Genomic DNA, 11,975 nt, shown 5'->3' on the forward strand with positions numbered 1-11,975 from the left:
TACAAGGGAGAGACAGAAGACAGTTGTCCAGGTCTAATGAAGTAGTTACATTGAGAATATGGCTGTAACTAGTGCTGTCATGAAGAGGAAGCTATCCGGAAAAGAAAAGGTTATACAAGAGTGTATCCATTCAGTCTTCCAGAATCTGAATTACAAAAAACAGAATAAGTCTTGTGAGCATGCAGTACCTGTTCTGACCTCTAGTGAAACTGTACTGTTTTGTGTAAATGGTGCATCATCACTAATTCTTTTTGCATACTTTCCAGATTTGACTACATGCACTGCATTATTTTAGGCATTTGTCGTCAAATGTTTCATTTGTGGTTTGCCAGCAAGCATCATTGGTATATAGGCACCAAAATGGATATCCTTGCTATCAAACCTCCTCCCAACATTACAGGAGCACTACGTTTAATTAATCTATGAAACCTTCTAAATATAGGTGAACAAATTTGCCAGAACAAATTGTTAATATGTTTTGTTTATACCAGCATGCCCCTGGACTCTTGTCAATAGCATAAACACAAGGTTTGGAGGGTCAAATCAGAGGTTTTGTTGAGCAAATGCTAAGGTTGTCAATGACTAATCGGGATCTGGAATGGCAAATGTTGTATAAATACACATGGTGTAATAAATACATGTTTACAAAAAACAGTTAATCATAATTCTACTAATCCCATTACATCAGCTAAGAATTATTTTGTAGCTTTAAGAAAACTGATACAATAAACATGCTGTTATTGTTTGCTTTATATAGCACACTCTATAACAGTATTGTTTTTAATGCTACAAACAATACAGGGTTTATAGTATGGATCCTGTAGGTCTTTAAAAGGGCATCGAAAAACCTGCATGATAGAAATGTAAGTCTTGCAGGATTCCTACATGACGTCGGAACTGAAGTTGAGGGTGATGTTGTTCCTCTTCAGGGGGAAGGAAACACAGTGCGTGCAGAAGTAAATTAAAGATGGCTGCGCTCAGTGGTCGTGGTGACTGCATAGATAATTCAGGCGGAAAATTAAAATCTCCTCAACTAACTCCACAGAAAGTTCGTAATTTACTAAACGAAGGGATTGCAACAGAGGACAGTAGTCGGGATATGTGAGTGTTGTATAAATTGTTTTTAATTTGCATGCATATTTTATATACCAATGCAAAACGAGCCTGATTTGAATGGAATTCAGTATCAACATGGGACTAGTAGGACTAAGAAGTACGGTACGATTCCTGCACCGCAAGATGTGTTGATAAGAAACATCGACGTTTCATCACGGAGAGCACATTTATGAAGTTAAATGGAAGAAGTTTTGGTTTAGGGACAACTTTTATTTATTTTTTTTTTTTTATCAATTTGTAAACATTAGTATCACAATAAATATATAGCGGGATAATTTTGTCAAACCTTCCATAAAAGCATATTCTTAATAATTATATTAATTTTGCCAAAATGTATACCATGTCATTTTGATTTTTAGTGAAGAACAAGCTGCAAGCCTAGAAACTCCAAACCGCCTACCACAAGTTCCATGTGAAACGGCAAGCAAAGAAGCATTTTTCAGTAGAGTGGAAACGTATACAATATCCTTTTTGTGTCATTTAAGCATTGTAAAACTGCTGTTTATTCATTTCAAGTGTTTGTATTTCTACATTATTTGTTTTGCTTAATTCGTTTTGAGATTGTAATACTGACCATGAATTCAATTTAATAAGGTACATCTTCAATATTTGCCTATATATATATATATATATATATATATATATATATATATATATTACACACACACACACTCTGCTGTGCAAAAGTCTTAGACATGTTACATTTTTCTACTCTGATGCATTATGAGTAGGGAACTACCGAAATCGCGATTTTGCGGAAATCGTGAAATTGAGTGGTCACCGCGAAATTCACCTCTTAGGGGCTAATGCATACAAACAAGTACGTAGAAGAAAAAAAAAAAAAAAAAAAACTTGTTTAAATGAACTACTGCACAACGCAAGTGACGCAAACTACGTATCGTCCTTCTGCAGATAGCCCATTTTTATTCCTTCGCCGTCCCGTGTGCATTGCACTTAAGAAAAAAACAAACAAACAAAAAATGTCCACAAGTAACATTTACAAAATAGATTCTCCAAAGCAGTTAATGTTCTTATTTACTATTGAAATGACAAAGTTTTAATCAGCCTATCACATAATCAGCCTTTACTGTTTTTATGTGATCTGTACTGTGCAGGAGGGGGCGGGACAAGGTTGGTGCTGCATTGTTTTGATTTAGGTTGCTAAAATCTAGTTTTCAGCACTGGAGCTAGAGGTAAAATAGTAGAAATGGACGACAAAGAAAGCAAAGTATATTTCGGCTGATGATCGTTTCAAGCTATTTCCCAAATAAACAACATGCAGACTGAGGTAATTGTTTTCCATATCTTAATGTGTATTTGGAGAAAATAGGATCGATCGCTATTTAGCTTCAGAATCGCACATAAACAAAAGGCAACTACAGAGGCTGCTGAACAGAACGTAAAATAAACAGCAGCTTTCAGAAACCAAACTGGAAAGTCAGCGCAGACAAGTATTCCTGTCTGCAAGTTAAATCAGTACTAAAACGATCCAGCACAGCCACCTCGCTTCAACCTGCTGTTACAGTTGGAATTTTAGACCCGAATAGCCACGTCTTCTTTGTTTTGACTCGGTACTAATAAAATAAATTATTGAATGGGACAAATAACATGACAACGAACGTGCTGCATACATTGCCTTTATTAAAAGTATGCCAGATGCCCTTGTGTAACTGAGTTTTGGGACTGTTGTATAACTTGGCAAAGCTTTGCCTTTAACTTCCAACCAATTCAGTGGATGCAGACGTGCAGTCTCAATGTATGGGCAAGTCAACTGCAGGGGGATGCTGCATACTCGCCTTTAACAAATGCCAGCACTCTGTTTTAGTAAGGAAGCAAGTACCACTATTTTTAGGCTTTATAGTGTTCTGAAATACAGTCTACTTAGGTTTATTTAATGTTTAAACATGTCCGCGAAATGTCCGCGAAATCCTCATTTTATTTCGCAACATACCCGTGAAAAATACGTAAATTTACCCCTAATTATGAGCATCAACAATTTACTCAAAGCTTTCACTAGTGTTTTCTACTATTATAACAACCTTGACTTGCATAAAGAAGGAAAAATATTGAGTGAAATAGCTTGCATTACTCGATTTTCAAGGTGTGGTATCCGAAGCATAATCAACAAGTACAGAGAAACATCATCTGTAATTGACAAACCCAGGACTGGAAGACCCAAAAAGCTTTCTAACAAGGATAAGCAATACTTGAAGGTAATATCCTTAAGGAATAGAAAGAAGACAAGCGTTGAATTGAAAACAGAACTGGCAGAAGGCACAGGTGTTGTTCTCCATCAAATCAACAGTACGACGGTCACTCTTGAAATCAGGACTTAAAGGATGTGTTGCAGTAAGAATACCTCTGTTAAGAAAGTGGAACAAGACAGTTCACAAGGCTAAAATATGCACAAGAACACAGAAATTGGACTGTGGAACATTGGTCAAAGGTGCTTTGGACTGTTGCTGGATGGACAATGACACCTGTGCCTTCTGCCAGTTCTGTTGTCAATTCAACGCTTGTCGTCTTTCTGTTTCTTAAGGATATTATCTTCAAATATTGCTTATCCTTGTTAGTCAGCTTTTTGGGTCTTCCAGTCTGGGGTTTGTCAATTACAGATGATGTTTCTCTTTACTTGTTGGTTATGCTTTGGATACCAAACCTTGAAACTTGAGTGATGCGAACTGTTTCGCTCCATGTTTTTCCTTCTTTATGCAAGTCAAGGTTGTTGTAATAGTAGAAAACACTAGTGAAGACTTTGAGTAAATTGTTGATACTCATAATGCATCAGAGTAGAAAAATGCAACATGTCTAAGTTTTTTGCACAGCTATTTATATGTGTGTAAAATATATATAAAAAAAATCCTGTCCAAACTGTATATAGGTACTGTAGATGGTTGACCCCATGCCTTGTTATGTGAAAGCACAGCAGACTTGGTGTGTATTGTTGAACTGTCTAGTTTGTCATAAAAATTATTACCCCATCCAATTACAGTAACTTTGTTCTCATCCTTAACAAGATGTACTCTTTAAAATGGGCTGGAAAGCCACATGAACTTTCTCCATTGAAGTGCTCTCAGTATGGCTGGACCAATGTAGAATGTGACATGCTAAAATGTTCATCCTGCCAAGCATTCCTCTGTGCATTGCTACAACCAACGCAAGACATCAACAAGTGTAAGTACTGTGTTACACATTCAGTATTCTCTACTCTATGTGACACAGCCTGTAGTTCTTGTCTGTTATACCAGACATTGATGTTTTAAAACAGTTTGAATGTAGGTAATGTTTGACTTCTAGTTGAATCTGAAATTTGTACTTGACTATAAACATGACTTTAGCTAGAAGAATGGTAACTAAAACATTCTATAATCAAGATCAAAAGCTTATTGGTATTTTTTTTTTTATTTCTCCAAAAATAACATTTTAAAACTAGAATAACTGGTCAAACCTTTGTCTGCAGCATGCTGCATGAAGAGAAAGGTTTGTATTGAATCACTGTTTTTTTTTTTTGCAGATAAAGAAAGACTACTGGGGCTGCAGAAAGCTTTGCAAACGTCCCATGAGAAATTCTGCTTCTGGCCGGACTGTCCATGCCCAGGTACTGTGTGGTGTTACTTGGCAGAATGCTTGCTACCCATACATATACGCTTTGGTCTATTTGAAAATTGTTCTAACCTGTGGTCATGTTGATGTTGTAGATCGTTTCTGGACTATACCCATCAATGAGCAATCGGTTCTTTTCAGTGGCTTTCTAGAGCGATATAAAAGCTGCTGTCTGCTAGAACTGCAGTTACCATCGATGAAGCCTGATGACCTCATAAACATGGTGAGTTTCAAAAACGATCATGGGGTTCACTGAACGGACAAATACAATAAAATGTCTTGAATAAGCCTTCCTGCATCTACCAGCATTTGTAAAGATTATTGACTATTTAAAAAAATTATTTATTCAGAAGGATTAAAGGTTAAGAGAAAAACCAACCACCTTTTATACAGTATTATCCAGCTAAGTCTGCAGGTTCCCATTCATGTAGTAAATTGCTACACTTCTAGTTTTGGCTTAGTGTTTAGTGCCAACCTGCTTTAGTTTGCCTGTTTGGCAAAAACAATTTTGACTGCAATATTGTTTACACATGCATGTCACTTTACCAATATTAGTTTATTCCTTTCTGACCTTTTGTGGTTTATTATTATTATTTTTTTTTTTAGTCTCTAACTGAAGACATCATCAGTCTCCTTTTACAGCTGATCGAAGATGAGCTGAAGCAGGAAGGGGGATCACCTGTTAAATATAACACAGAGCCCCTTTTAGTACAAGTTGCTGCCTGCATTGTTGCACTTTGTGGCTGGACTTGCAGGTAAGCGTTCAGTGGGTCAAGATGTTAGTTTGTTTTCCAAATGCTAAGGGGATGAAGAACATTTAGTATAGTCACAGTTTTAAAGCCAGGATATATGATTAAAAGCTTTGATCCGATTGCACGCTGACTGTTTTCCCAAGCCCCCTTGTTTTGTTTTTTTTGTAACTGATTTCAGTTTATTAGGCAGTCCAAGCAATAAAATATACCTTGTTCAGTAGTGCTGGAATCCAATGTATGTAGCGAGCAATAATGTACTTTTATCTGTTTGTTGGTAGTCCGTCTTTAGACTCCATAAGCCTTCCAGTTATCACCTGCTCCTACTGCATGCGAAAGGTGGGTCTGTGGGGTTTCCAGCAGATTGAGAGTGTCTGTTCAGAAGGGGACAGCTCTTTTGGAATCGCAAGTACTCCAGTGTCTTGCCACGATGGCCGGGGAGAAAGACTGACCCCCACACCTGTGTCCCCGTGTAGGATGGTTCTCCGAAGCCAGGACACCACACCATCTCACACCAGCGAACCGGTACGATGTGACTATGACTTAAGTTAGGGCTCCTGATTTTCCATTCTTGGGAATGGCAAATTCCATTTTTCAAAATGACCAATTCCGTTTTTACCAATTTTATTAAGAATTAAAATGTAATTTGAACATAAATAACATTTTTACATTAAAAATCTATTTTAATTCATTTTTTTTAAGTCCCTTAGAGACTGTAGTTTTCAGTGAAACATTTCTTAAAGCAGTCCACTAGCAACAATGTACTGTAGGTCAGTCAACAAATAAGTGTTATGAAAAAACAGCTTATTGCTGGCATTACAATATACAGACTAGTCGAAAACAAGGGGCATTATTACAAAAATATACCATTTTCATAAAATTACAAATTTAAATACAATGTTCAGGACGCTTCTCGCTCCCATCTGTAGTTTCATCTGCAACAACGCAGACTGGTTTATGCTGTACTTGCTGTGAAACTGCTTTCATGTGTTTCTCGTATACCCTGGACAGATAGAGTTGCCTTAGTCAGAGCAGGGCTCCTCAACTAGTTTTATTTAAAAAAAAAATTATTTAAGGGGGCCAGATTGGGGGGGGGGAAAGTTAGGAGTAGGCGGTCCAGAGTGTTTTACTATGCACATTTTTAAGCAATAATAAATATTACATAAGTCAATGTTCACAAATTGAACAAGACTTACACATTTTACCATATGAATAGTACGTAAATAATAAAACAGTGTGAGAATTTAAAAGGTTACCATTACAAACATTTTAAAATGTATGTGACATATTAATCGTATAACTGTTAAGAACAGATCAGCATTTCTAATTTTGAGCTTCTAACTACTGTGCCCTCTGGATACTTATTTCTAAAAGCTCCTTGTTTGGTTAAAAACACCTTTTCATATTGTATTCCTTAACTACTAACACACATTCATTGCACAATAAACACACTGGCTTTGCGTTCTGTACAGTTGGTAAATAAATAAGTATTTATTGGTCTCATTGTTGAATCTACAATTTTCACCATTTTCTGTTACAACAGTAGCTAGAGTAGAGAGAGCCATGTTATAGCAACAGGAGTAAAAACTAAAAATCACTCTGAGTAGATAGTATTATGGAGTTAATGATAAATTAGAAAAGTTATAAAACTATAAAGGTTTCAACTCAACCACAGTGTTGTTTTCTTTTGTTGAGTGGGTGACGAAACTAAATAAATTAATACATAAATTAAATTACGTTTTTTTTTTTAATCCAATGATCTAAACACATACAAAAATGTTTTATTCAAGCGTAATCGCAGGGCTTCTGGGTAGTGTAGTTTTCAAAGCAATCCATTATTTTTTATAGGAGAATAACAGCGGTATTCCCAAAATGTAAATTCCGTTCCCAATGCCTAATTCCGTGATTCCGCGATCGTGGAAAATCAGTAGCCCTATTAAATTGGAGAAACTTTAACTAGATATTTTCTATACGTTATCCTAACAATCCTATTTAATGCCGAGGCAGTCTACCAGGAAACCAGGAACTGATAATCCTCTGCATCAGTAGCTATGCAACAGATTTGAGACTTAGCAAGCTTAGTTGGTAATTAGAAAAAAAGGGAAGTCATTTAATCTCAGATAGCCAGGGTTAATATTTGGGTGAGGTTAGATTTAAAGAATTTGGCTGCTTCAAGTTATTCTCACATGTAAATTGCAAGTTCTGATCAGCTGCAAGGCACCAAGTAGTACAAGTCCTTTATTGCCTCTTCTTTTTGTTTCAGAGTGATTTAATTCCCTCTCCTATCGTCGCCCGCACACGGAGCCAGGAATTCCACAGCCCCAGCCCTGTTGACGAGACCACCAGCACTGTGTTGAGGGGCAAGCGGCCCGTCACCCGCAGTATGGGCCAGGGGGAAATGGTTGGCGTCGGAAGCGAAGTGCCGCCCAGCCCTCAGAGGAAAGCGAAACGTTTGAGGCTCTGCTCCTCCAGTAGCTCTGTAAGGAACTTGGATAAAGGCGTCTGCTAAATAAACAAATAATAATAATAATAATTAGGGAGGTCATGTGTTTTATGTTGGATTTTAACTGTAGTTTCATGTCTGCTCTTGTAGAAACTATATAAAAATTTGAAAATAGAAACGGCAGTCTAAAACTTTTAAGTTTACCCCAGATTTTTCGACAGACATGTACAAAGTAACCTGCTGTATTAATGCAATGTTCTTTTTTTAAATAAAATGTAGGACATAATGATCAACAGGAGCTTCTTCGACCCCATCTTCCAGCACAGAGACTGGTGCCCCTGGGTTCGAATGGCTGAGGAGCAGAGAGTTCGAGAACAGGCAGCCCCATCCAGGGACCACCCCTCACAGTGTGGCATCACAAAGAACCTGCAGCCTGCATGGAAAGCAGTACTGGAAGTGTTTGTGTCAATGAAGAAATCTAATAATCCAGAGGGGGGCAACTCATCGGAGGTATGGAGATGATACTCTTACCAAAATAGAATATTTTATGAAGGCAATTTGTAAATGTCCAAAACAGTTGTTTCAGTTTGTACTAGAATGGCTAGACAGACAGCTCACTATGTTGTCTTCGTCTATGTATATTCTATGTACAAAGTTTACACTCCTAGTGTGTATATCTGTTAGGTCTCATAAATCTTGCTGCATTTAAACTGATTTCCACAAGCTTCTTAGTTGCCAATTTCTGTTTATAAAGTTGTGTGGAAAATGCCCCTTAATCCAAGTTATATATCCCATAAGCGACATGTAAAATTAATTGTAATGTAAGAGTAAAAGTGAAACTATGGCAGGTGTAATTTATACCATGATTTATACCATTTTTTTTTTTTTACTAAATTTAAGTCACAATAGCAGCCTAGATTGGGTTTTAAAAAAAAAACTAACCCAGCTCGTTCTGAAAAATAAATTTATTTCTCTCCTCTCCTTTTGAATCAATGACGTGATGTATACATACATATGAAGTCCAGAAAGGTGTAATTGCAGGCACTAGCCGGAAAGATTGTCTAGCTTATTTATGTTTTAAGCCCTTTTTTTTCTTTGTATTTCAGAGTCTCCATGAAAAATCCAAGAGAGTTTTTAAGATATTCCGACGGTGGCAAGTGTCCTGCTAATGGAATTTCCTTGGGATGCATGCCTGTTAAGTTGGTTGTGTGGCTCTGCCACTGTGGACAGATCTTCTCTTTTTTTTTTTAGCTACTGGAGTTAAGACGTCAACTTTTGATGGGAAACCAATTTCATGTATATGTGTATACCATCAATAAATGCTGTGTGCAATGCACTAAAAGTACAGTGTTTGAGTGCAGCAAGATTTTCTTCTGTCATAGTTGGCTGGTGTATGAGATCCTTGGTGATGGCTGTCTCACTTATCTGGGGGATTTGAATTGTGTTATCTACTGCGTGCTAGATAACCATATAACTATGGTTTAGCATTGTGGACTGGTGTTGTAATTGTTAATAAGCGTGTATGAAGCAGTTTGATTAAAAATTGATATAACAATACGATCTGTATGTAAAATAAATTATATTGAGATTATATTATGCTTTACCTGAGCATAAAAGCGCCAAAAACCATGCTGGTGTCAGATGAAACAGTGATTTTTTTTTTTTATTATTATTCTAAACGTGTGGACTGTTTGTAACTGATACGGTGCAGTCAGGAAAATTATCTATTTCTCCTTTTCAGTTTCTGTTATTGAACTTTTTGTGAAATGCTTAAAAAAAGACAATGACATTCCAGCTATAGAGGTTTTGTGTGAGTGTGTTTGTTACATTTGTAGTTACTTTTCAAGTGCATGCCTTTTAATCCTTCTACGTGGAATTAATGGCTTTACCCATGCTGAACATTAGGGGCTTTTAGGAAAAGAACATCCATGAGGAAGGCATAGCTTATAAAAAGAAAATAAATGTACCTTGTAATTTACTTGCGTTTTCATTACCTCTCCAGATACTCTACCACAATGTTTCTTCTCCTGTTGCTTTTTCGATAGAGGTTGTGAAAATGTATGCTGGATGGGTTAAACAATGTCTTCTAAAATCCTTACCTTGTTTCTCTGTCTGTCAGTCCAATTCTTTCTGAAAACAAGGACTTGCTTATATAGACTGAAGATGAACTTCATACCTCCTGAAGCTTTTCCAACAAGGTAACCTGGGAAATTGTCAGGTTACAAACATATTCAGACATATATAGTTGTAAGTTATGTGAACATTTTATTTTTTGCTAGTTTTCCAGGTAACTCTCGAAGAAAGTTTACAGGAGTGGTCTAAATGTTATTAAATGTTTTTCTAAATATACCATAATATTATTATTATTTATTTCTTAGCAGACGCCCTTATCCAGGGCGACTTACAATTGTTACAAGATATCACATTATTTTTTACATACAATTACCCATTTATACAGTTGGGTTTTTACTGGCGCAATCTAGGTAAAGTACCTTGCTCAAGGGTACAACAGCAGTGTCCCCTACCAGGGATTGAACCCACAACCCTCCGGTCAAGAGTCCAGAGCCCTAACCACTACTCCACACTGCTGCCCATACTGCAGTAAACTATGAGAACGTATTGATTTACACAGCACTATACTTTATAATTATCACCCTAATCATACTTTCTTGTAACACTTTCCTATTGTTTGTTATAAGCTTTTAATTACATCATTTACATTTTGGTTGAAACTGAAGCACAAGTATGTGGCAGGCGGTAGTGGGTGCTTTCTGTTGTCTCGTAGATAACTCAAACGCTCAAGCATAAAATTCTTACTTGATTTTGTTATGTTAACAAAGCATAATGTATAATAATTATAGATTAGGAATATGTGTCTTCTATTGAAGCAATTTTCTATTAATCAGAAAAGTTTATCAAAAGGAATGTGTACTACTGATGTCAATTATTACAGTTTATAGTGACGAAGGGATGACCTGTCTTCCAGTTTTCCAGAATGTAAACAAGAATGTTTCACAAAAAGTATGCTAAGTTTGATTCAATTGGATTTCCATCTGTGGTTGAAACAAACAAACACTGATGGATTTGCATTGGAAACAGTCGTTACCTTGGTAATAAAGTAATAAATGTCTGCCTGCAGGCAATGTGCATAAAGCATGGTGGGTTTGTGTGTCAGCAACAAAGTTACCTGCACTGGGAACAGTAATGAACTGCAGGAGAGCTACCCAGTTTTAATGATATTTTGGTAATGATTTACATGTAGCCAATGTATGCTGAAGCACACCATTATAAATTTGGAAGTTTAACATTAGAGAGAGAGAGAGAGAATATATAATAGACAAATGACTGACAGTAGTACAATAATTCAAGAAGGGTTGTACTGAATTTCTGGAAGGTAAATCTATGTAATAAATACAATATTATGTGTTTGGAGAGAGTCAGGATGATTTATATTGCTACAGCAAGACAATCAATCAGGAATACAATATTATCGTTTCTTCAGAAGTATACAGTATGTGCATGCAGGTCTTTTGTTAAGTATATTTCATCTGCAGCATTGTTTCTGTGTTTATTTGATTAAGGCCTAATTTAACGCTTTCATTAAAATAAGAACGTCTGTTTGTCATTCTGTGTGACAGTAAAGAAAAAAATGTTCTTGTAACAGTCTGGAGATGTGGTAACCTGACATGATTGGAATTTTAGTGAGTTTTGATTTAGAAAGACTTAATTCAAGTAAATCTGATACAAATTCGTCTACTGCAGGTGTTCAAACATCCTGAGTTTGTAGGGGGTCTGCTTAAGTATAGAAATGCACAGCGCTCCACATAAGCTGCGTAGCGGGTTTACGCATTGAAAATATTGACACATTGATTTACATACGACGTTTGACATTAAAAAGAAACATCCTGGTAAACGCAAATAAACAAAAACCCACCAAGGGATTATCTGAAGAATAATATGCAGGCCTTACATTCCTATGTATCTAATTTAAAGTGGTGGCAGGTGACAGATTTTGCTCTGAATTGAAAATGTAGGTTATTAGTGACTGGCAGCAAATAGCATTG

The 11,975-nt window shown here is 36.5% G+C and overlaps 1 protein-coding gene across 1 annotated transcript; it reads left to right on the forward strand.

Annotated features, from left to right (window-relative positions):
- Positions 1-855: 855 nt before the first annotated feature.
- On the forward strand, positions 856-9,889 carry LOC117415604 (zinc finger C3HC-type protein 1-like). The gene is made up of 10 exons (XM_034026164.3): positions 856-1,101; positions 1,476-1,578; positions 4,140-4,290; positions 4,631-4,714; positions 4,815-4,942; positions 5,326-5,474; positions 5,750-5,993; positions 7,732-7,947; positions 8,191-8,421; positions 9,018-9,889. The coding sequence occupies exons 1-10, from the start codon at positions 968-970 to the stop codon at positions 9,078-9,080; spliced, it is 1,503 nt and encodes a 500-aa protein (XP_033882055.1). The 5' UTR covers positions 856-967; the 3' UTR covers positions 9,081-9,889.
- The last annotated feature ends 2,086 nt before the right edge of the window (positions 9,890-11,975 follow it).

This window comes from Acipenser ruthenus, chromosome 7, assembly GCF_902713425.1.
Source record: "Acipenser ruthenus chromosome 7, fAciRut3.2 maternal haplotype, whole genome shotgun sequence".
In the NCBI taxonomy this organism is placed as follows: Eukaryota; Metazoa; Chordata; class Actinopteri; order Acipenseriformes; family Acipenseridae; genus Acipenser; species Acipenser ruthenus.

What these genes read in the sequence shown, in the direction of transcription:
- LOC117415604 (XM_034026164.3), top strand. Translation starts at nt 968, where the DNA reads ATGGCTGCGCTCAGTGGTCGTGGTGACTGCATAGATAATTCAGGCGGA. An exon ending in GTAGAGTGGAAACGTATACA is followed by an intron (nt 1,579 to 4,139) that starts ATATCCTTTTTG and finishes AACAAGATGTAC; the next exon opens with TCTTTAAAATGGGCTGGAAA. An exon ending in CTTTGTGGCTGGACTTGCAG is followed by an intron (nt 5,475 to 5,749) that starts GTAAGCGTTCAG and finishes GTTTGTTGGTAG; the next exon opens with TCCGTCTTTAGACTCCATAA.